The sequence below is a fragment of the Trichoderma evansii genome, assembly GCF_050947405.1.
Source record: "Trichoderma evansii strain SZMC 28006 chromosome Unknown GGI43scaffold_13, whole genome shotgun sequence".
NCBI classification, from domain to species: domain Eukaryota; kingdom Fungi; phylum Ascomycota; class Sordariomycetes; order Hypocreales; family Hypocreaceae; genus Trichoderma; species Trichoderma evansii.
Genome location: NW_028145193.1, coordinates 636,064 through 658,002, shown reverse-complemented (window position 1 = coordinate 658,002; position 21,939 = coordinate 636,064). Strand labels below are relative to the sequence as shown.

Genomic DNA, 21,939 nt, shown 5'->3' with positions numbered 1-21,939 from the left:
TAGTCCACGTCGGCCCGAGTAAACAGTGGCTTGCCGTCAGGGGCAACGTCCCAAGAAGAATTGTGTTGAGATCCAACTATACAGATGGAGACTTTTAGCTATTGATAGAAATTGATTCTATATTAACCCCTCGCGTGCTAGTCTACAAGATGTACTAGGTATGATCCAGCAGCACTGTATCTTAAGCATGCATATTGGTCTATCGATGATCTAGTTTGTCTCGCAGACGAGGTGAAGATCCAAGATTATAGCATCTAGGTTTGAGAAGAAATCATAAATAAATACTCCCGGGCTAAATTGCGCCGTGTATTACGTGTCTTTGGATATTGAAACACAAATCTTGTTCATTTTAAAGCATTGGGCTGGAACTGCTCGCGCATTGTGAAGTCTGTTGTTGGTGGTGGTTGCAGGCGACCAATGTCAACACAGTTGGAGCTGTGGTGTATAACAATGTAAAATATACAATTTCTATCAAAACTTTCTGCGATATTCGTATATTCGCAATAGTATTCGAGCCAGAAGTTACTTTTTCGCAACATGAAGTTAAATATGGATGTTACAAGATTAAAAGGAGGCTGTTAACACGGCAGCGCGGCAGGAACACAGTTATAAGCCAGTATTGGCTTTTTCCTTCTCCAACGCCTCCTATATATACTTTCAAAATTTCTTGGAAATCTTTGTGGTTCATATATTCAGACAAACGCTGAGTTTTATGGCGCCTACAACTAACTCTTTGCCCTTTATTGAGAGCAAACTCTTTTCAACAATTCAATCAGCCATTCAGATCCCAAAGACTATATATTATGCCCTTTTGACCAAAAATTTATCTGTTTTTTCTTTCTATTTTACAATCCATGTTTATCCATTCAGTCTTGGAAGTTTATACAAGCTCTTACACCCATTCCACCATCTTGTACCCTCGACACACTAGACTTTATCGCTTATAGATAAGGAGACACGCCTACTTACATGTTTATATGGTATGTCTCCAAAATATTTATTCCATATCAATTATCTTAAGTAGTCTTACTAACATCTATTAGTTGATGTCCTATTGTGACATCATATAACATTATATACAGCCAAATCTTATTGCGATCTGTTACCTTCCGCCACACGACAGCCATCTCCTCCTCTTACCACACAATGGAGATGAACATCGGCAACACCGTCTCCAATCCTGCTGGAGATGGTGGCAATAAAGAAAACGACCTTCGCCTCTTGGCCGTTCCCCCTCGTCCTCGCAGACGCAATCGTCCCCAGCAATCCGTAGCATCAGTCGGGTATCACCTTGGTCCACGAACGAAACTGGCCAAGAAAGATTTCGACTTTGCCATATACGAAGACGAGACGGCGCACGAAATCCCCCAGCCCCGCCGTGAATACTACGGCAGCAACCTCCCAGTCTTCCCTGACATCACCAACGGGCAAACGTACAAGTACGCCCTCACTCATGTCATGAACCGCGACTTCGACGAGCTCATGGATGAAGCCATCAGGGAGCAGGACACCAGCATGGTAGACTCATTAATAACCAACAAATAGACTACGACAGTGTGTCCATGCTGGAGCGAATCACCGGGCTCTACCACTGGGTTGCCGGGTGCGATCCTCTGGACGTCTGGCTGTCGGTCCAAGACAAAGGATACCACCGACGCTGGAACGAGGACCAGAGGCAAGGCTTCAAGAGGTTCCTGAAGTGGATGGAACTGCTTGTAAAGGAGGCTGGGGACTACAAGGATTGCCCTGCCAAGATGGCCATAGACGAACGCAATACCGCGGACATCATAGCGAGGTTTGGGGGGTTGGACCTTCAGAACTTGACCATCGAGAAGGCCAAGCTGAGCGTCTTTTTCACCCCCGGTGGAGAAGATAGGCACGTCATTTATAGACGTGACTTTATAATGGAGGAAGAGAGTCTTATTGACATTCTCTGGCCGGAGTATTGGGGGGTTGGATAGGGGAGCGAGCTCAGTGAGGTGGTGGGGATGATAGAGTAGGGTAGAAGTTGGGGAAGACAGATTTGACTGAGGTTTAGGCATGGCGTTTTCAAGACAGTGTTTTTATAGGGATTATATTTGGATGGCGCTTATATAGGATTGATACCCAATTGATTTGATGGCTTGACTTGAGTTGACAGATTCTAATCTTACCAATTTCTCATCGGTCTCTTGGCTCTTCTTGATGACATTTCTATCTTTTACATATGTCGCTAAATACGGCAAATTTAGCATTAATCACAGTGTGCCAATATTTTTTAGATAGACAAAGCCATACTTTGCGCCAAATATGATATTGCTGTGGTAGAATGGATAAATTTGTACCTCTTTGTCTTGCTTCAGTCCATACCAGTTTGGTTCGTGTAAAGATAAGGCAATGCTCTGTCAATAACTAGAGACAGACCTCAGTAGACTGACTGGCAGAGTACTGTAAATGACGAAATTATCACAATACCTGATGTTAAATACCACCGAATAAGATTGTCGAAGAAGAGCAATTAAACTAACTCCAGTATATTCAATTTTTATTTACTACATTATAACCTCTTCTTTACAGGGATTGTCTTCATTATCTTCAGTCTTGGATTCTTCCTCTCTCAGATTTTTCCTCTCACTTGCATTTTGCGAGGGGGTGTACCTGGTGGTATGTGGAGTTGAAGTGTAGTCTTTGATATCAAGAGAGCCAAAGACTGATTTGAGGTGAGATTCCTCATGTCGAGAGAGCCAAAGATCTGTTCGAGATCGGTCCCAGGCGCCTCCATTTGCTTCTAGCTGAGAGTTTCTGAGTTAGCTTTCAACAAGATGATATTTTCACAGTGCCATCGAACGTACCTGAGCTCATTTTTGAATGTCATATCTTCGTATTCAAGTCGTCCTAGTTTAGAAAACAAATCTTTTATTAGCTAGAAGTACATGGACGGTGTGTCGAGTAAGTTTCTTCATAATTGCTTCGCTCAATCCATCTTGCAGCTTCTCGCTACCAATTTTGTTCCATAATGATTCGACTTTATTGAGAGGTTTTTCACGTATGACTTGATGGACGTGGTGATATCGACCTCTGTTGGTAGACTAGCAGATCTTGGTCCAGCACGTCTCGCTTCGTACTGTTGCATTTAGAGCATCAGTCCCGCACTGTCAAGTGATTTATAATAGCCGAGTTTGATGATAATCGCATTTCAGCCAGCAATGTTCAACGCGAGCTGAGGTTGAAAATTATGCTTAAACATGTTGAAATAACAGGCGAAAAAGAGTGTATTGAGATGATTACAGAACTAGGTTTGTGACGTTAGCCGTGCTACGTATAGAGCCACTATGTAAGTCTATTTGCATAAGAAAACTCTATCGGATGAACTTAGCAATGTTTGTTCCTTCCAATAATCGTCACGGTGCTATGTATCGTATTTATAGTAGCTCAGCGTGATGAACGCCGGCAAGTTCAATACGAGCTGAAAATTGGCAACTATGCTTAATTTAGCCTCAGTTGTAAAATGAGAATAATATGGAACCATGTCTCCAAAGTTGGTAAAAATGAGATAGATGTCTAATATATAGGATATAGTTGATATGGTATGAGCAGCATTTTACCGTTCTCTCACAGGATGGATGCAGGTGATAAGAAATCCAGTCAAACCAAACATGATAACTGAGCTATATCTCAGATCTCAACTCCTTGCCATCAGGGACAGCGGGGTTAGACTCGTGTTGCGAATATGACGGCCATAGAATTTACCTTTTACAAGAGAATTTAATCTCCAAGTAAGTCCATACGGCCATAACTAGTTGAGAATTCGGGGTCCCGTCAAGTTCTACAATGGGGTTCAACATCTTCTATTTCCAGCGTCCCTAGCTTCTAGAATTGGAGTTACATCGTTCAATTTTCAGAAGCAACTGAACCAATAGTTTAGATACTTGCCTAGTGTAGCATAATATGATTATATCGTTTTTTTAACGGTATCAATTTCAGTAGCTAATGTTTTCATTATAGAGTTTTATTTCCAAGTCCGATATTGGCTAACCATAAATCATGGAATCTTTGCCATTCACTCTCGCTCTGAGATATTGTCAAGCTGTTCCTCAGCGAGGGATGTTTGTGTTAGATAATGGCAATAGTACATCTCAGTTTAAATACGCTCTATGTGATTCTTCGTCAGACAATGGTAATATTTTACAGTAAAGGTTTTCATTCATCAGCATCATGATTGCCTCTTCTTTCATAACACCATAAACATAACTTAAACACTTAAGAGCTTACAATTCAGCTAAACTTGGTGAAAATTGATCTAGACGCTGCAACTATAGTATTTGAAGTAGTCATTGCCAGCATCAGGAGCCCACCACACTTCAAATGGGAACATTTCTGGCAAGTTTCCCGATCGCTCTCCTTCATCAAAGCTGCCGCAAAGATATCCCCGGCATGATCGTGCCCATCGCGAAGTCCAACGAGAAACATCTTCCTTCCAAAGACAGATCTGCGGATCTAGAGATGACGCAAACTTATTTTCTAACACTTCCAGCGCTCGTTCCCTATAGTGAATTGCGCCCTTCGCACCGGCGCATGTATCGGAAGCATCTGCAAGACACATGTAAGCGGTAATTAGTAAGATTCTATCTTCTTCATCAAGGCCATCATCGCTCGCCTGCAATGCCTCTTCATCAACCTCTGTATCATCATCGCTGCAAAGAGTGGAAATAACCTTGGAAAGCAAGCGACGGTATTCATTGCTATCTCTATCCTGCTGATACGCCAAAGCAAGAAAAAAATTGTGATAGGCGTATGAAGCGCGCAGATAGTAGTTGTCGACCAGCTTCCTAAATATGGCTGACGCCTCTTCCGGCTTGGACGCCGCCACACAAGCCGCGCCCATACCAATTAATATTCTTGTTAGGTCAGAATTCGGCAGCTTCTCTTCAGCAAATTCAACACATTTCTTATAGTAATTGTACGAAGCTGATATCGCTTTGTGCCCATTCTGTAGGCGAGCTGAGAAAGCCAGCGCCTCATAGAGATTGAGCTTCTCAACATCGTCAAGCTGAGGATTTGCAGGTATTCTAGACATCGTCTTTAGAATGAGCTCCTCGCTATTTAAAAATAATCTATGGGCCAAAAGAACGCTCAAAACAGTTGAAAATCGACCAATATTTTGGGTGTAGCCTTGGGTTAACACAATCTCATTCAATATTTGAGAGACCTTTTTTGCCTGGTCAAGTCTTGCGTATATGCCCAAAAGGCAGTCAAGGGTGATTTCGATTTCATCATGGGTACAGGTCCGAAACCATTCGCTCAAATTCATTTCCGACAGCTCATTCCTTGCACGCTTGAAACTGCCGGTGTTGTAGAATAGCCTAGCAAGTTGAAACCGAACGACGTCGAGTAATACCTCGCTCACAAAGGGTCTTTTCATCCTTTTCTTGGTACAACTTATGGTATTCACCGCAGCGCTCGCTTTCCCCAACGCTACCTGTGCATTCACCCAAAGTTCTAGGATCTCTGAGAAAGACCGACGATTGATGGTACTAGTTTTGCCATTTACGAATGGCCCGAGCAGCTCGTCCAGATCCTCGTAGAGAGCTTTATTTTCATAGACCTCAGCAACCGATAAGACAACTGCAATCTTCTTCCTTCGAAAAATTGGAGACTCTTTGATGATCTTGTAGCACTCTTCTCTCAATCCAGCATGGTATCTGGGGCTAGAACCGCTGACAGCGGTGCGTCCTCTTACCATCTGGCTAAACTGGGTTGGCAAGTCTGCTACGTCATTCCTCTCGCCATACTTCAATATGCTGTCAATCAAACATCCTGTAGCAATGTACCACATATATTCTCGGAGAGGATTCATATGACTTGCGTGCAGTATTTCCATCGCTTCTCGAAAATGGATTTCTGCATCCTGATACTCCTCTTTTTTAAATGATGTATGGCCTAACCATAACCTGGCCCAAGCAGTGCGAATATCCTTCTCTGTTTTGACTCTTTCAAAAGCAATCTGGAAAGTCTCCGAAGCTTGTTGCGTTCTACCAAGATATTTATCAGTGTAGATACCTATATTCATCAATGCTAAAAACGACATTTTGCTGATAGATTTCCCAAGTGCCGCCATTACAGCATCGATTGGGTTGATTGATAGCTCTTTCATCTGTACCATAGGAACGATGGAAGCACCAAGCGGTAGACTTTTCATTATATGGGCCAGATTATCTTGTGCGTGATTGGTAAGGTGATGAGTAGTTGTTGCTAAAGAGTAGGCTCCAACTCGTCTTTTTCCTTCCTTTTTGCCTTTCTGGGTAGTTTCTCGACCGGCATCACTGTCATAATCACCGGATCCATTATCATCACAATAACTGACAAGCCGATCCCCAAGAGATCCCGAACGCCGCTTGCTGTCTTGGTATTGAGCTGGACGGTCGAATATTGACTCATCATTTTCAACATGACGGAACAAGGCTTTCTTGATTTCTGTATCTGAGTAGCCCCAGGCTCCTAAGAAGTGGCAGGCATCGTCCCAAAATTTGATTGGTAAATGACGGCTGCTTTCGTCTTCTCCGTTGAGAATCATGTCCACCCAGATCCTGGCATTACCCGAAATCAAAAATTCAAAAACTGGGAGTGGTTTGACTTCTAGACTAAAATTTGACCCCAATAAATGCGAGAATAAATAATGAGACGCGTAATTGAAAAGCTTATTGTCATTGATGGAATCATCCATCTGATTGCTGTGAGTTTGAGTCTGCCAGTCTATGCATCTCATGTAATCCAAGCATGAGAGCCCAAGCATCCGGTGGCAGTCTTGGAGCTCAAGACGGAAAAATTCAGTGTTGTTTTCATCCACATTTTCCCAAAGATGGGAAGGTCGAAGGAAAAACTCTCGCATAGAGGTGTGCACTAGTTGAACGACACCGTCTTCAACGCTTATGAAGTCACCACAAGCCTCGAAGACGCTCTCCGGTTCGAGTAAATTTGCCCGGTAGCCGGACAACTGTTGCCCAAGTGGAAGAGCGAATGCGTGTGCACGAAGAAGTTCCGTCATGGTCAAGGGGCGCGATGCGCCGATGATGAGAGTGAAATGGTCCTTTGATCTTTTCTTGACTGATGTTCCTTTGTATTTGATCATGATATTAGATAGCATGCGGTTGTAATGCGTATCCAACTCGTCTGGTCGTCGGTTTAGTGCTTCCACAATCTCGCGGTCGCTACCCGCGTTGCGCAAATCGACAAAGATGTATTTGATCTACAGATACATGTTGGCAAACTTTGATTCTAGGGCCTCTTGTATTTCATCACGACGGGTTTCCTTAATTTTCTGACAAGTTTTTAGCTCGGAAGCGATAAAACTTGCGATATCGTTTTTAATTAGATTACTTGTCAATTCAATTTCCGCAGGCCATCTAGTGAGAGCTCCTCGGAGGCTGGATTGTTTTCCAAACAAGAGGAACCGTATTCGAGCGTTGGCTTTTAGCAGCATTTCGATATGGTCAATAGGACCTGGTGAATGCTGGTTCCAATCGTCTTCGGACTCGTCGATGCCATCAATAATGACGTATAGCTCTGATTCAACATTTTTGGCTAACTCGACAACTTTGACGATGAGATCGTCCGGCTCGTTGATGGGCTTTGTCTTATCTAGGAGACCTGGTATATAACGTTGCTGCCGTTCGTTTGGAAGTATTTGAAAGATCTGTGAGAGAAGAGCTCTCAACAACGTCCTTGTACCCTTTGATCCCTGAGATCTGTAGAGAAAGAGAAAAATATTGTTTTATGTTTTTTTTCTTTCAGTTCATCTACAACATATGCTGCCAAGGTCGATTTACCACAGCCCACAACGCCACTAATTATAAGAACCCTCCCTCTCGGATTGGCATTATTAGTGATCAGAAAAGCTGAGTGCGTACTCTGGCGCTTTTGTATCTGTTGTGTCGCGAGCCAATGGCTGAAGTTTGGAAGCATCCAGATCCATTCCAGTGTACCTGTCAGCCTCATGTGTCTTCTATTGGGCAGGGGAAAGCTGAAACGCTCTTGCACCTGGTCCATCTCTTGAGAAAACGCTGTTTGTCGAGTTTTCAAGTCCCCCTACAGACTTCCAGAGACCGTTTGCGTTTGTCAAGCCTCTCCTCATTGTTCTTCAGATTTTTGTCAAAGCCCCCAAGCACGAGGCATCCTCTCTTCAGTATCCGACTATGGCCCTTGTGAGAAGCTTCCAGATCGCCTAAAAGATTTTGAATGCTATTTATATCTCTTTCGGCGTGCTCGATAAGACTTGGCAGATCTTGGTCAGTGCTTTGAAGATATTCTGGATGCTGCTTGATATCTTGTAAAATCGCCTTCACACGAGAGAGCTCCCATTTGACATCTTGAGCATTTTCATCCATCTTCGTTTTGCTAGTAATTCGTCTTATGAGATCAAGGACATTTTTGAGGAATTTGAGCAGATCGACTGTTGTTTTGATAGTCCCTGGGATATCCATGATTGAATCTCGTGGGCGCAGCAAAAGGGATGAAAGAGACCGCTTGCATAGTTTGTCAAGACTGGGAGAGTAAGAATTTTAATGAAACAGGACACTATGCCAGCTTGTGGAATATTTAACAGTCTAGCAACAGAATGAAAAGCGCATCGCTTTGAGGCTCAAGTATTGAACGACTGGGCAGCAACGGCGCCTAAGAGCCTTCATAAGGCGTACCAGTAGCACACAGCCACGCGTATTTGCCAAGATACGTGTCATTTATGGCCACCAATCAACTTGTCAAAACCATACCGGGTGAATGACCACATGCACGAAACTTAAGGCGGTCTACAATGGATGACAAGTTGCCTCCCAGATCTTTGGTTTTGGAGGCCTCACAGTGGGTTAAGTTGGCAGAAGGAGCAGAAAAAAAAAGAACGTGCGTCACCGAAGCTTGCCATCCTTTGGCTATAAGGCATGCCTCTCATGACAAGACGAGCATTCTGGTAGTGCTCCTGAGGACGGACAACTAATGAGAAGCCAGCCCCCGCGTCGAATATGCGATAATACTAAGCCTCCAAAAAGGCGTACACCATCTCTTGATTCTGGGCCTACTCCCCATCTGCTCCTCCATAGACACGCCACTGGCCGGTAGATTAGTAGTCAGTCGGGTGACCACTGGCGAGCACCAGCTGTTGTATGTTTTCTTTTTTGCATCTTTTTTTGAATTACATTTTTAGTTTGGCGCTGTAGAAGGCGAAATGGGTGTTGCGAGTTGGTTAGATAAGACTTATATACAAATAGGCACGGCTCTCGTACTCGTATTCCCCCAATTCCAAACCCTGCAATCGCGGCAAAAAAAATTAGCGGCCTCTTTAGGCGTGGTGGGGTGTTGCAGCGCAAGCCCCGCGCCAGGGAGCCGAAAACGAAAATCGCTGCAAGGCCACCAATAGTTTGGCTCCAAAGGAACAAGAAAGGAGATCAATCAAGAGATTAGCGGCGCAATACAGGGCAGGGCGCTATAACTTAGCGCCTAATAAGGTATAACATGTGGGCGTGGTGGTGCCTGAGCTGGGCGGTGTGAAAGTGATAGCACTGCCAGTCGCTTTTGCGCCCAACGCCATCCATCCTAACCACCTCTCCTAATCGCCTCCACGAAGGGTCTCGTCGCCATTGTTTTCTCTTGCAGCAGTCTTTTGGATTCAGGTTGCACAAGAATTAGGACGGAGCCTCTCAGTCGCTAATCTTGTCACTTGTTGTCGCATTTCACAGAACATAAACCGTCATCATGTCAGACACAAAGGTCTACCGCGCGAGCACCACCGCTCCCGTCAACATTGCTGTTGTCAAGTACGTGGAAGGAATTGGGTCTTGAAAGATGTTATGAGGAAGAACAAGGAACTCAAAGAAGAATAAACATCGCTAACAAACATCTCCTCTTCTCAGGTACTGGGGCAAGCGTGACGCCAAGCTCAACCTCCCCACCAACAGCTCCCTCTCCGTGACGCTGTCGCAAAACGACCTCCGCACCCTCACGACCGCCTCCTGCTCCTCCACCTACTCTGGCGACGACAGCCTCCTCCTCAATGGCGAGCCCTCTGATATCTCTGGCGCACGAACCCAGGCCTGCTTCCGCGAGCTGCGCGCCCGCAGAGCTGCTCTCGAGACTGCCGATGCCTCTCTGCCCAAGCTGTCGACCTTCCCCCTGAAGATCGTCTCCGAGAACAACTTCCCCACGGCCGCTGGTCTGGCATCCTCTGCCGCTGGTTTCGCAGCCCTCGTCCAGGCCATTGCCAACCTCTACGAGCTCCCCGATTCTCCCTCAGAGCTGTCCATCGTTGCTCGCCAGGGCTCTGGCTCTGCCTGTCGCTCTCTGTTCGGCGGCTACGTTGCCTGGAGAATGGGCGAGAACCAGGACGGCAGCGACTCCAAGGCTGATCTCGTCGCCCCTGCGTCCCACTGGCCCAGCATGCGAGCCCTGATTCTGGTCGTCAGCGCCGCCAAGAAGGGCGTCTCTTCCACCTCTGGCATGCAGCAGACCGTTGCTACTTCCGGCCTCTTCAAGTCGAGAATAGAAACCGTCGTCCCCGCCAACATGGCTCTCATGGAGGACGCCATCAAGAACCGCGATTTCCCCAAGTTCGCCGAGGTCACCATGCGCGACTCCAACTCGTTCCACTCCACCTGCGCCGATACCTACCCTCCCATCTTCTACATGAACGACGTGTCCAGGGCCGCTATCCGCGCCGTCGAGGCCATCAACGCTCAGGCCGGCAAAATAGTCGCTGCCTACACTTTTGATGCCGGCCCAAATGCCGTCATCTACTACCTGGAGGAGGATGCGGCTACAGTGCTGGGTGCTTTTGCGCCGCTTGTTGCCTCCACAGACGGCTGGAAGGATGGAAGCGCCGTAAATGCCACCGTCAAGCTGGACGAGGGCATTGCAAGCACAATCAAGGAGGGCGTCAGCAGAGTCATCATGACTGGCGTTGGCGAGGGCCCGCAGAAGACGGAGGAGTTTTTGATTGCTGAGGATGGCACTCCCGTTAAGCGATAGAGGGGAAGCAATAGAAATATGGCGTTTTTGATGGGATGTAATAAGCTGTGCATATGACTGTGGCGAACAAAAAAGTTAATACATATCTATAGATGATTTAGATACGAAAAATAATTTATTGTGAATAATTATCAAGTCAAAAATCTGATCGTTGGTTACGTTACTGCGTGGCTCAGCCAAGTACTGGCAATTTATCTGCCACTTCTGCCACTTGTGATTCACTTGCCATGCGCAACCCCTGCAACTGACAACTTGTCTTCTGCGCCATTCACGCCAAGCCATGCAATTCGCAACTCTCTTCTTCATTCTTTTCTCTCGTCTAATTTAAATCTCTCCTCTCTCTAATTGTATCGTGAACGTTTTTTTTTTTTCTTCAGCCAGCCTTTTTGCGCGCAATTCTCTTCTTTTATCTACAAGGCCCAGCATCTATTTCAAGCTTACTGCTACGCTTTATGCTTCGATGCGAATAAACGCAGCCATGTTATCAAATGAGGGCGATCCGATGGAGAAAATCACGGATCTATTGGCCTGGGGCAATGATGTTGAGATTGTAGAGCTCGACAAATCTGGCCACCCGCAGCAGCAATGGCTTCATGCCCACGACGGCCACATCTTGCCCGTGAGCCCCTCTATCATTCCATCTCTCCTTCTTCCCTCTTTCGCTGTGTGTATCTATTTAGCATATCATATTCTAACTCCCAGTGCAGATTCAGCTCAAAAAGAGATCCAACAGCCTCTTCTCTCGCTCTCTTCGAGAATGGCGCAAGGCAGTGGTGGACTCGTTCCTCCCAGTCGGATTTCCACATTCCGTCTCCAAGGACTATCTCGCATATCAAATGTTCGACTCTCTCCAGGCATTCTTTTCAACAATCAGCTCTCTTCTTGCCAACCGCGCTCTGCTCCAAGGCCTGGGAGTTGGTGATGCCTCGTCCTCTGCTACGTTTGCCCTCCTTCTCACTATAATGAAGGATGTCATGTCTCGTATTGCCACCATCGTGTTTGCCCACCGCTTTGGACTTCGCATCGCGCCGGATGCCAAAAGCTACCGTTTTCTGGCAGATGTTTTCAACGATAGCGCCTTTTTCTTGGAGCTGTACAGTCCATATTTTGGCTCTTGGGGCAAAATCGTCGCGCTCAGTACGGGTCAAGCACTTAGGGCTTTATGTGGTGTTTCGGCTGGTGCAAGCAAAGCCGCTCTGAGTGTTCACTTTGCGAAACATGACAATCTCGCAGAGCTCAACGCAAAGGAAGCTAGCCAGGAGACGGCAATAGGATTGATCGGTTTGCTTGTGGGAACGCTGGTCGTCAAGGTGATTGAGGATCACTCCAGTGTCGTTATCTTGATGATTCTTCTCGTTATTGCCCATCTGGTGACAAATTATCTCGGGGTTCGCAGTGTCTGTATGGCAACACTAAACCGTCAACGAGCTACCATCTTGTTTGAAGAATACCTCAAAAGTGGCAAAGTCCTATCTCCTGAGCAAGTTGCCGAAAGAGAAAATATTATCTTCTGGAATCCCATAATGCGCAATCTTCATGGAAAGAAAGTAGCTCAGATCGAATTCGCCGAGAGCTATGGCCACGCTATGAGCTGCTCCGACCCGCACGACAAACTTATCATCGTCGACGGCATCAATCATACCCGATTTATCTGTTCTCGTGTACCTGGTCGCCTCACTCCCATCAAGCTACTTCTCTGGGTCGGAGCTCTACCTATCGATGCTATCCGAGCATGGTTTGCCGCCATGGAAGTTGCATGGCTTATGGGCGACAATGGCGCATACACACAGAAACTGGACCAAATCTTCTGCGATGCCGGGGTCGAAGGCAATGGCAGGAAGTTTAGCATTGCGGGCAGAGACAGGGACAGCGACTTTGTGCCAAAATTCAACAGTCCCGACCTCTGGGCCAAGTTGGCAGAGCAAGGCTGGGATGTTGAGACGCAGGCTTTGGAGACTAAAGCTCCTGTACGGTTACAGATTCGGCGAACGCGTGCGAAGAACACCTAATGGCTTCTGAATCTAGGAGAAGTACGATGATAGATAGGCTGAGGGGGAGACCTTTTCTTGCGATTTGCCGGATATGGTTGGTACTGTATTATAAAGGTCAAGCAAAGATAGGACCGTAACGATGAAATGAATGACGCATTACGCATATGAGAAAAGATGTTGTAATCGTAATCGTACAGGGAGATTGTATTATACAAAGAGCTTCACCAGCTCTATTTATATCTGTCTAATGCAGCATGCTTTTTTATATCCAGCCCCCAAAAACGCCCATTTATACATCTCAAACATGAATCATCCGAGAGGAGAAAAAATCCTCTCGCTTTATATAAGTCTTTTTTCCTCCTTACGCAAGCCCCGTCCACCTCATAGCTCGCATCTTCAGTCCCTCCCACGTATTCAGCTTCGGCCGTACGTCGAGATAGAAACTCGGGCCTCCAGCGGTGCCACCAGGCCGGCCGGCGTAGAAGTCGATCACGTAGTCGACGCGGGTGCCGCAGCGGTCGATGATCCAGTCGTGACGGTCGAAAGGCGCGGTGTAGCCGAGGATGGTGTTGATGCGGGCAGTTGGGGTCATGCGCTCGCTTTTGTTGGCGAAGGAGGTGAGTTTGGGGCCACCGCATCTGTTTAATAATTAGTTAGACAAGTGATATTGCATAGCTATTGTGGGAGAGATGAAGAAGCCCAGAAGCAGTAGGCTAGGCTAGAAGTTTGGAAATATGAATAAGAGATGTTACGCACTTTGATTCAACGAGGTAAGGAGCTTCCCACTCCTTAATCTTTGCCCATGCTCGCTCATTGACGGCATTGTGGATTGGCACAACCGTCTTCATGTCCACCTCTCGAGCATCATAGCCCTTGCGCTTCATGGCGTCGAAGAACATCTTTTCGGAGGGGTAGACCCAGTTCCCTGAAGCGTCCACGCCAGATTCAACCTCTGCATTGGATGGGTTCGCAGAAGCTCCATGGTCGACGGGGCAATCGTCCGCATCCGCTGAGAAAGATCGAGGGATGGAAGAAGTTACTCGACCGCTGTCGAGGCCGGGATGTGAAGATATCGTGGGGTGGTTGGCAGGGAGCTTTGGCGTCTCGGAGGGAGCAGACCAGATGAGGGAGGAGATTTTCTGGGTCCATGAAGATGAGGGAGCGCTCTTGGCGGAGTGATCGACTGGGCATGTTGCCGGTTGGCTTTGGTTTGGGCTTTGGCTCTGCTTGGAGGCTTCGGCGGCGCGGGCGGCTTCGAGCCAGGCATCGCGGGTTTTGTGGTCGACCGGGCAGGCCGATTCGTCTGCCATGGCTATTATATCTGCGGATACAGACGTTGTGTTGTATTATATTATTACAAGATTTGGTGTTGATGTATGTACTATGCTTGAGCTAAAAAGCTGAGCTCCAATGTGTAGTGAAAGAGGCTTGTTGGTTGACCGAATCGGAATTCGTAGATTAATAATTTTTTTCTGGATACTGGCGCAAAAAAGATATGGGACGGGTTTGCGATCGCGACATCGTAGTGGGTTGGGCCGAGAATTTGCCGGGATGCATATGATATCACGAGAATTGAACAATACTAGCTGTTGCAAGAATGGTACTGCGACTAATATTTTGTGGACATAAAATTTTGATAGGAATGGTATAAGGAAAAGAAGAGAAAGAATGAGTGGGTTGAATCGAGCCGTCGTTAGCAGTGGTGAGGTTGTAGGGTGAGGCCATTAGAATATGACAATCATGCTGTATTGGTCAACTCTGGCGTCAACGTTTTCGAGCCATTCATGTCCTCACCATCATAGATGTGGGATTCATATTATCATTATAGGAAGAAAACACTATTTAGGAGCTGTAATCGACCAAAGATGTTATCGTGGTCCACATTTGTCGCCATTGTGGGTATCATGAAATCATACGGCACTGCTCTGAAGTCATCCAGATGACATTGCCGAGTTTACAGTAAATATAAGTACTGCGATTTCACAGATAAATCAACATTCAAACTCCAACATCACATCAATTGAACTGCATATTCCTAAAGAAATTATTCACAATATACAGAATCAGTGTCGAAAATGCCCAACTACGAAGAAATTTCACGTCGTGCTGAGGCCGATCTCAACACATATCAGTCCAAGACTGGAAAAGCTCGTCCCCAAGGCTTGGATGATGCTGGTGTTAATTCTTATGCGGAAAAGAAATTTGACTCTGCTGAAGTCACCTACGGAGATGATCTGAGCACAAACCGAGGATACAACAAGCGTATTCCTCCGAGTGAGGGAGGAAACCTTGATGCTCGCGGAAGGTGGGCTAGCTTACTATGTTATACATGGAGATTATAGGTTCTAATGCTAATGGTTTCCACAGACAAGCTACTGGCAACCTCTATGAAGGTAGAGGAGGACCTGAAGATAAGATTGCTGAATCATATCGTCAACAAGGCGGCCAAAATGATATCGATATTGTCGACGCACGAGTACCCGATACTGGAGGCCTTGGGAGCGTCAACGACATTGCGACCCAGGGAAAGATTGCTTCTAAAGTAAATGTTGGAAGAAATCTTGGAGCTGGAGGATCGAAATTCAAGGGGAGCGAGTACTATACTCCTGAGAGCGTACCCGATAGCATCTCTGCAGAGGGATGGATAGCGCCAGAGAGTGTGACTGAGGCGAGTCGAGAGACGGAAGGTTATTCGCAGCGATAAATTGGTACGGTTTTGTAAAAGAAAAAAGAATGGACGCGTATAAAGAGAAATATGAATAAATAAGCATAAACTGTACTTTTGCCTTTTGAGGCTGTCGTATCATAAGGTGTAAGTGGGCGTATAAAGTGCCGGGTGCTAGAATTCGTAGCTGCGTCATAGCGGTTGTCACTCCTTATCGCCTAGCATCCTTATCGCTAGCCGCGAACGTAATGTTTGTAGCGTGACCTGCATCAGCCGCTACTCTACAGCATCATCTCCATCCCCCAAGCTTATTCGGAGCTCGTCAACCCAGCCATGCTCTTTTCTTTATGATGATTCACTGCTGGTGCTTGATTTTTAAGAATGTCTAGTCGATCCCCGTCTGCGTCAGGGCTTCTTCCCATGCCGGGATCTCCGTCGACATCATGGGCAATGTACGGCTCTCGGTTCAAGAGCTTAGTGAAGCATCCTAACACGAGAGTCGTCGTTGCTTTCTGGTTACTTGGTGCGCATTCTAGTCCGATTATTTGCCATGTAGATGCAGTGCGACATGCAGCTGAGCTAACCGTTTGTCTTACCGTCGCACGACAGGCCTGATCAACAATGTGCTCTACGTAATCATCCTCTCCGCCGCCCAAGACCTCGTCGGCTCGCTGCCGAAAGGCGTCGTCCTCCTCGCCGATGTCGTTCCCTCGTTCTTCACCAAGCTCATCGCTCCATACTTTATTCATCGCGTGCCATACCCGATACGAGTCCTCATCTTCATCGCGTTATCCGCTGGCGGTATGCTGATGATTGCGCTTACGCCTCCGTCAAAGTCGGTAGCTGTCAAGATGGTAGGCGTTGTCTTGGCCAGCTTGAGTAGCGGCGGAGGGGAGCTTAGTTTCTTGGGACTGTCTCATTATTATGGACATGTGAGCTTGGCGGGATGGGGATCTGGCACGGGCGCAGCAGGCTTAGTCGGTGCTGGGCTTTACGTGTTGTTGACAGACTGGTGGGGTTTCACTGTCCAACAGAGCTTGCTCTTCTCGGCCTGCCTACCTGCCATCATGTTCATCAGCTTCTTCTTTGTCCTCCCGCTAGAACCGCTACGTCAAGGCAGTACGCCAAAAGAATACGATGCTGTTCCTGGAAGAGATGTAGACGATGAATTGGACGGAGAGCAGACGGAGCGGGAATTGGCAGCTAGTACTTCTGCCCTGCTTGCGCCAGAGCCCTCTGTTCTCTCGGCGAATACTGCCTATGCGATGAACAAAGTCAATGGAAACTCGCTCAAGAACAACTTGCGAAGAGCCAAGTCGCTGGTGATACCGTACATGGCTCCTCTGTTTATGGTATACGTCGCAGAGTACACCATCAACCAGGGCGTCTCTCCGACGCTACTCTTCCCACTCGAATCTTCACCATTCAAGGAGTACCGAGAGTTTTATCCCTTTTATGGATTTCTATACCAACTTGGCGTCTTCATCTCGCGATCCTCTACGGCTTTCGTCCGTATCCACCACCTATACATCCCATCTCTGCTTCAAGTGGGAAATCTAATTCTGCTGACACTGCATGCCATGTTCTTCTTCATCCCCTCCGTCTACATTGTATTCATCATCATCTTTTGGGAAGGTCTCCTCGGCGGTGCCGTCTACGTGAACTGCTTTGCTGAAATTATGGAGACAGTGCCAGCTGAAGAGCGAGAGTTTAGTCTGAGCGCTACAACAGTGAGTGACAGCGGAGGCATATGTATCGCGGGATTGATTAGCATTTTGATGGAGACGAGCCTCTGCGAGTATCAGGTCTCGCATGGGCGGGATTGGTGCCAGAGGATTGCACCAGCGCACAGCTGAGGAATATAGAGAGAAACAGTTGGAGGTGCAAACATCAAATAGAGTAGCGTGAATGGTTTAGTGGTAAAATTCTCCGTTGCCATCCGCAACGTCGGGGAGCCCTGGGTTCGATTCCCAGTTCACGCATTCGATTTTTCTTTTTTTGTATTTTTGTACCATAGCGACATGAATACCACGTATAATATCCATCTTTTTTTACTCGCCGCCAAAAGGTTAGGACTACGGTCTAAGCTGTGACATTTTATGTGCAGTACTGTCTACCATTAGGTCCAAGACTCTTAACAAGAAAAGCGCCAGGGCATTTATTACACGCATACCGAAAGCGGAATCAATTGATCTGTTTAACTTTTCTATGGCCCAAAAGGTGGCGTTCAAAGTTCAAACTTCGCACCCGATACGATTGCTGATGGCGTTTTCCCCTTTTGGGAAATAGCCAGTTTTGTCGCTCAATACTTGCCGCATGAGGGTACAAGAAACGATTGTTCTGCATGAGTTCTAAACAATCTTACAGGTGGTATTGCGCGGTTTATATCGGTACTGCGCAGTTAATGTATTCATGCCCGTTTTTGAATAGCTTACCTGTAGTATGAAACGTAAATTGACAGCTTGCTAAGCTTCATCATGAGTACTACTATTGTAGTACCTGCAGCTAGCGGCACGTATATCCGTAATTGATTTGTATTCGAATATTTGTTGTCATCACCCAATCAGACCACATTAAGGTTATTGGCATCTAATCATTTTTATTTTGAATTTTGCTATTATTCCTAAAATCTCATATGTATTTGCAGTTTCTTTTCCTCGTCTATCAAGTACCCAAGCAGAAGCATTGTTGTGCGACTTTCAGTGGGGTTTCGGGTTCTCGGGCTAAATAACAACCATGTTCGGAGTATAGAGTACGTAATGTCTCATAATCCCGATAGTCCACGCATGCTGAAGACAGAATAGAATAAAAATAGCCGTGTTCCTTGAAATCACGACATCAAATCCGAAAGGGTAGATCGGCCCCGGACACTAGATGGCTTTCGGCATCAAAGCACAGACGCATTGAGGTTCAGCTCAGCGAGTAACGGCACAAGGGCCTCGCACGAGCCCAGGTCCTGAAGCAGCTGGATATGAGGCCTACGCGGCACGCGAAACCCGAAGCGGCCGCAAGAGGAAACTTGAGGCGGCGATCTGGGAGGTTGGACATTGGACATGTGCAGGATCGAATTGTGCGCAAACCTGGAAGTTGGTCAATACGAGCAATAGTTCTTGGCGCATGCGGTGATTGGCTGTTGGAGTCAATGCTAACCAAAGGATTGCCTACATAGGTAGGTTTCAACGGCGTGTAAACCAGCGATTACTTTGTTAATATTCAGCAAAGTGTATTAGTTGACAACTAATTTTAGACTGATTCTCTCAGTCCTCAATACTTTTTCGTAGCAGTGCCCTTGACAGGCCTCTGCCAGCATAGCTGAAACGATACCCAGCGCCCCTTGCATCCGTCCAGCTCTTGTTACTCATCGAGATTATACACCCCCGCTTGGCCGTCTATTGGCAAAAGTCAAAAGCGATAAAATCGCAGAGACCACCAATTGAATTGTCCCCCCTTGCCTTGGTGCCGCGACAATCGCTCCCAACTAGCGACTAACCCGGTGGCCTCCCCCCAGACGTCGCTGCAAGCGCGCCGTTCCCCATCATCGCCAAGACGCCAAGCCGTGTGTCTGGCTCCCGCCAGAGGCCGCGCCAGCTGTTAGCAGATACCCAGCACCCAGCACAGCACCCAGCACAGCGCAGCACCCAAAAGCCAGCGCTAGGATAAGGAGCCCCTTTTCCGCGCTGTTCTGTTTCGCCTGTCTGCCTCTTCCCAACTCCGTCTCGCCTGGGGGGAGCTGCTTCGCCACGCTTTCGTCGTCCAACCTTGCGTTTCTGTGGCTCAAGTCGCCGGCTCTCTCGTCATTCTTTTCTTCTCCCCCTGCTTCCAGTTTTTTATTATTGTCTCTTTCTTTTTCTTCTTTCCAGTCTTTTGTCCTCCTGTTCCTTCGTTGTTCTCGCTGGACTCGCGGATCGTCGTTCGCTACCAAAACCTGGGCTCCACTCTCTTAATCCTTCTTTTCTTACCACTGCTTTTTGCGCCGCGACACAGCCTCAAAGAGCATCGCCTCCCCTCTTATAGCATCCGTTCGTCTCGCCAGAGCATGCAGCGATAATGTTTGTCGGCGGCGTTCGATCCTCCAAGCTGTCGGCCCTTTTGGCCGGCACAATCATCTTTATCATAGTCTTTGCCGGCCTGGCATGGAATCAGATGGACTATGAGCTGCCTACTAGGTACGTCCCTCTGGAGGCCCTTTAGATCACCTCGTACAGATCGCATCGTATTCCCTACTCGCAAATTGAGCACACCACCAGACTAACCTAATTTCACGCCTGCAGACCGCAGTCAAACCAAGGTTCTGCGCCCTCGGAGCCCTTGAAGCCCGATCAGCCATCACCGCCCACTGAGCCCGTCAAACCCGTCAAGCCCGAGACCAGCTTCCGCGATGTGTGGTTCGAGGTGCACAAGCCCTCCATCAAGCCCGATGCAAAGTTCTACCAGCCCTTTGGTGCCTTCAAGTTTGAACAAGTCCACGAAACTCACTTCCCCGAGCCCATGGGCGAGGACCTCTGCATCATCGATCTCGACAACCGTCCTTTTGATGTCGCCGGCCAGGTCTTTGGACCCACCGTTATGAGCTGGGATACGGATGCAGAAAAGGTTCACGGCTTGTCTGTTGGCGTGCTCAACCATTGGCTCTATGGTATGTTGCTTTTGATTTCTGCTGCGCACTGCTGGAACTGCAGCAGCAACAGCATTGACAGAACAGTCAGCTGACTCGGTAATCTACAGCTAAAATCCATGGCTACAAGTACTACTTTGTCGCCATCGAAAAGCCCGAGGACCGTCGCGCTTCATGGAAAAAGGCCCCCGTCATCTCCACCATCCTCAAGAAGCACAAGACCTGCCTGTATCTCGATTCCGACGCCATCTTCCAGAACCTCGATCTTCCTTTCGAGTGGCTTTTGAATTACTGGGACATTAGCCCCACCAACAACTCCCTCGCCCTGGCTGTTGACCCTGACCGCGAGTACAACAAGGACAAGTTTGGAAAGCTCATGCTCAACACCGGATTCATCATCACGCAGAACAACGCCAAGACCTACGAGATTATGGACGCCTGGGCGGGATGTCCCGAGGAGAACGGCAAGCACCCCGAATGCGTCGAGTTCCGAACCAACTCTCCCGGCCGACCTACCGACCAGGGCGGCTTCGGCACCTTTATCCGATACGATTACCCCGACGACATCAAGCAGCTCGCCTGTACCGACGCCAACGGTTTCCCTAACAGCGATTCTGAATGTGAGGGCCGCTTTATCCGCCACCTGTGGACTGGAAAGGACAGCTGGATCAAGATCTTTGTCGGCCAGCAGGTTCCCGGCGCCTATCTCGAAATGTTCCACAAGGAGTTTCTTGAGGCCAAGCCTGAATTCTACATTACCGAGAAGGATCTCATGGCCAAGGCCGCAGCTGAGGCCAATGCTGCAGCTGAAGCCAAGGCTGCCGCTGAGGCTCCCAGGGCCCCGTCTGAGGAGCAGCCATAAATGGTTTATACACTATTATACTAGAGACGGATCCTCATAACGAAACGACACGACAGGACTGAGAAGATACATCTATATCAGCATATAACAAAGCACTTATAATACGGCCAGCCATTTCCACTAGGCCATTTTTCGGATCGTGTTTCTTGGCTTTCTTATCTGTGTCTTAATTTTTTTCTTTTCCATATACGATATGTAGCATTAAAGGCACAAAGAAAAAAGGCTCGCCATTTCTTTTTTTTTTTAAAGATGGTGTGGGGAATGGAAACGTTTAAACAGGAAACGCGATTTGTATATATATTCAAGGATGTTATTTCTTGGGACTCTTTTTTTTTCAACAGCTTAAGAAAGCTCTATGGGGCGTGGATAAATAGCGAATGGTGATATACCTTGCATCATAACTGAGTGAATGGGCGGCAGATGGTTATTATGCTGCTGAATAAATATTTACAATGACTTGATGATCAATGCTTGCTGTTAAATGTGTAAAGTCGGTAGGATGTTCCATTAGATGAGGCTTGTGTGCCTGCGCATAAGGTAGTAAACTACCTGGTTGTGTGAGTGATATCATAAGCACGAAACATCAATCTTGGCAAGCTTCTATATTAAGCTATCAAAAAGGCGTCCTATCTATTATGAGGCAACATTCTATTTCTGGCTATTGTATGAGGCTGTGCCATATTGTTTGTGTGTGAGTTGAAAAGGCAAAGTTGTCGGGTGAGCACTCACATGATCACTTTCAAGCAGCACGAAATAGGAGTCATTTCAAGAAAGAGGCAATCTGGTAAAGGATTGAACAGACATTGCATTTGCT

General features: G+C 47.1%; 8 protein-coding genes and 1 non-coding gene across 9 annotated transcripts; 7 read left to right on the top strand and 2 right to left on the bottom strand.

Annotated features, from left to right (window-relative positions):
* Window positions 1–1,146: 1,146 nt before the first annotated feature.
* Window positions 1,147–1,961, top strand: GGI43DRAFT_384898 (uncharacterized protein; the record flags this gene model as incomplete). The annotated part of the gene is made up of 2 exons (XM_083203578.1): window positions 1,147–1,518; window positions 1,572–1,961. The coding sequence occupies 2 exons, from the start codon at window positions 1,147–1,149 to the stop codon at window positions 1,959–1,961; spliced, it is 762 nt and encodes a 253-aa protein (XP_083059563.1).
* Window positions 1,962–4,190: 2,229 nt separating this feature from the next.
* Window positions 4,191–7,589, bottom strand: GGI43DRAFT_81721 (uncharacterized protein). The gene has a single exon (XM_083210351.1). The coding sequence runs from the start codon at window positions 7,121–7,123 to the stop codon at window positions 4,280–4,282; it is 2,844 nt and encodes a 947-aa protein (XP_083059562.1). The 5' UTR covers window positions 7,124–7,589; the 3' UTR covers window positions 4,191–4,279.
* A 1,860-nt stretch (window positions 7,590–9,449) lies between these two features.
* On the top strand, window positions 9,450–11,030 carry GGI43DRAFT_81763 (diphosphomevalonate decarboxylase MVD1). The gene is made up of 2 exons (XM_083210353.1): window positions 9,450–9,785; window positions 9,882–11,030. The coding sequence occupies exons 1-2, from the start codon at window positions 9,724–9,726 to the stop codon at window positions 10,990–10,992; spliced, it is 1,173 nt and encodes a 390-aa protein (XP_083059561.1). The 5' UTR covers window positions 9,450–9,723; the 3' UTR covers window positions 10,993–11,030.
* Window positions 11,031–11,494: 464 nt separating this feature from the next.
* GGI43DRAFT_423616 (uncharacterized protein) lies at window positions 11,495–13,001 on the top strand (the record flags this gene model as incomplete). Its single annotated transcript, XM_083208266.1, has 2 exons — window positions 11,495–11,611; window positions 11,700–13,001. The coding sequence occupies 2 exons, from the start codon at window positions 11,495–11,497 to the stop codon at window positions 12,999–13,001; spliced, it is 1,419 nt and encodes a 472-aa protein (XP_083059560.1).
* A 171-nt stretch (window positions 13,002–13,172) lies between these two features.
* Window positions 13,173–14,419, bottom strand: GGI43DRAFT_81682 (cytochrome c1 heme lyase CYT2). Its single transcript, XM_083210350.1, has 2 exons — window positions 13,740–14,419; window positions 13,173–13,621 (listed from the first exon to the last, which is right to left on the bottom strand). The coding sequence occupies exons 1-2, from the start codon at window positions 14,291–14,293 to the stop codon at window positions 13,345–13,347; spliced, it is 831 nt and encodes a 276-aa protein (XP_083059559.1). The 5' UTR covers window positions 14,294–14,419; the 3' UTR covers window positions 13,173–13,344.
* A 570-nt stretch (window positions 14,420–14,989) lies between these two features.
* Window positions 14,990–15,858, top strand: GGI43DRAFT_81673 (uncharacterized protein). The gene is made up of 2 exons (XM_083210348.1): window positions 14,990–15,288; window positions 15,351–15,858. The coding sequence occupies exons 1-2, from the start codon at window positions 15,059–15,061 to the stop codon at window positions 15,685–15,687; spliced, it is 567 nt and encodes a 188-aa protein (XP_083059558.1). The 5' UTR covers window positions 14,990–15,058; the 3' UTR covers window positions 15,688–15,858.
* GGI43DRAFT_81674 (batten's disease protein Cln3) lies at window positions 15,859–17,564 on the top strand. Its single transcript, XM_083210349.1, has 2 exons — window positions 15,859–16,171; window positions 16,258–17,564. The coding sequence occupies exons 1-2, from the start codon at window positions 16,030–16,032 to the stop codon at window positions 17,502–17,504; spliced, it is 1,389 nt and encodes a 462-aa protein (XP_083059557.1). The 5' UTR covers window positions 15,859–16,029; the 3' UTR covers window positions 17,505–17,564.
* GGI43DRAFT_t140 lies at window positions 17,551–17,630 on the top strand. Its single transcript has one exon. It is a non-coding gene; the product is annotated as a tRNA-Gly (tRNA).
* A 1,626-nt stretch (window positions 17,631–19,256) lies between these two features.
* GGI43DRAFT_81595 (uncharacterized protein) lies at window positions 19,257–21,601 on the top strand. Its single transcript, XM_083210346.1, has 3 exons — window positions 19,257–19,814; window positions 19,920–20,284; window positions 20,374–21,601. The coding sequence occupies exons 1-3, from the start codon at window positions 19,696–19,698 to the stop codon at window positions 21,123–21,125; spliced, it is 1,236 nt and encodes a 411-aa protein (XP_083059556.1). The 5' UTR covers window positions 19,257–19,695; the 3' UTR covers window positions 21,126–21,601.
* Window positions 21,602–21,939: the final 338 nt, after the last annotated feature.

Excerpts from the sequence above, each read along its gene's own strand:
- GGI43DRAFT_81721 (XM_083210351.1), bottom strand. The coding sequence starts at position 7,123 with ATGCTATCTAATATCATGATCAAATACAAAGGAACATCAGTCAAGAAA.
- GGI43DRAFT_81595 (XM_083210346.1), top strand. The coding sequence starts at position 19,696 with ATGTTTGTCGGCGGCGTTCGATCCTCCAAGCTGTCGGCCCTTTTGGCC. Across the intron at positions 19,815-19,919 it reads GACTATGAGCTGCCTACTAG|ACCGCAGTCAAACCAAGGTT; the intron begins GTACGTCCCTCT and ends TCACGCCTGCAG. Across the intron at positions 20,285-20,373 it reads GCTCAACCATTGGCTCTATG|CTAAAATCCATGGCTACAAG; the intron begins GTATGTTGCTTT and ends GGTAATCTACAG.
- GGI43DRAFT_81763 (XM_083210353.1), top strand. The coding sequence starts at position 9,724 with ATGTCAGACACAAAGGTCTACCGCGCGAGCACCACCGCTCCCGTCAAC. Across the intron at positions 9,786-9,881 it reads GTCAACATTGCTGTTGTCAA|GTACTGGGGCAAGCGTGACG; the intron begins GTACGTGGAAGG and ends TCCTCTTCTCAG.
- GGI43DRAFT_81673 (XM_083210348.1), top strand. The coding sequence starts at position 15,059 with ATGCCCAACTACGAAGAAATTTCACGTCGTGCTGAGGCCGATCTCAAC. Across the intron at positions 15,289-15,350 it reads AACCTTGATGCTCGCGGAAG|ACAAGCTACTGGCAACCTCT; the intron begins GTGGGCTAGCTT and ends TGGTTTCCACAG.
- GGI43DRAFT_81682 (XM_083210350.1), bottom strand. The coding sequence starts at position 14,293 with ATGGCAGACGAATCGGCCTGCCCGGTCGACCACAAAACCCGCGATGCC. Across the intron at positions 13,622-13,739 it reads CCTTACCTCGTTGAATCAAA|ATGCGGTGGCCCCAAACTCA; the intron begins GTGCGTAACATC and ends ATTATTAAACAG.
- GGI43DRAFT_81674 (XM_083210349.1), top strand. The coding sequence starts at position 16,030 with ATGTCTAGTCGATCCCCGTCTGCGTCAGGGCTTCTTCCCATGCCGGGA. Across the intron at positions 16,172-16,257 it reads CGTTGCTTTCTGGTTACTTG|GCCTGATCAACAATGTGCTC; the intron begins GTGCGCATTCTA and ends GTCGCACGACAG.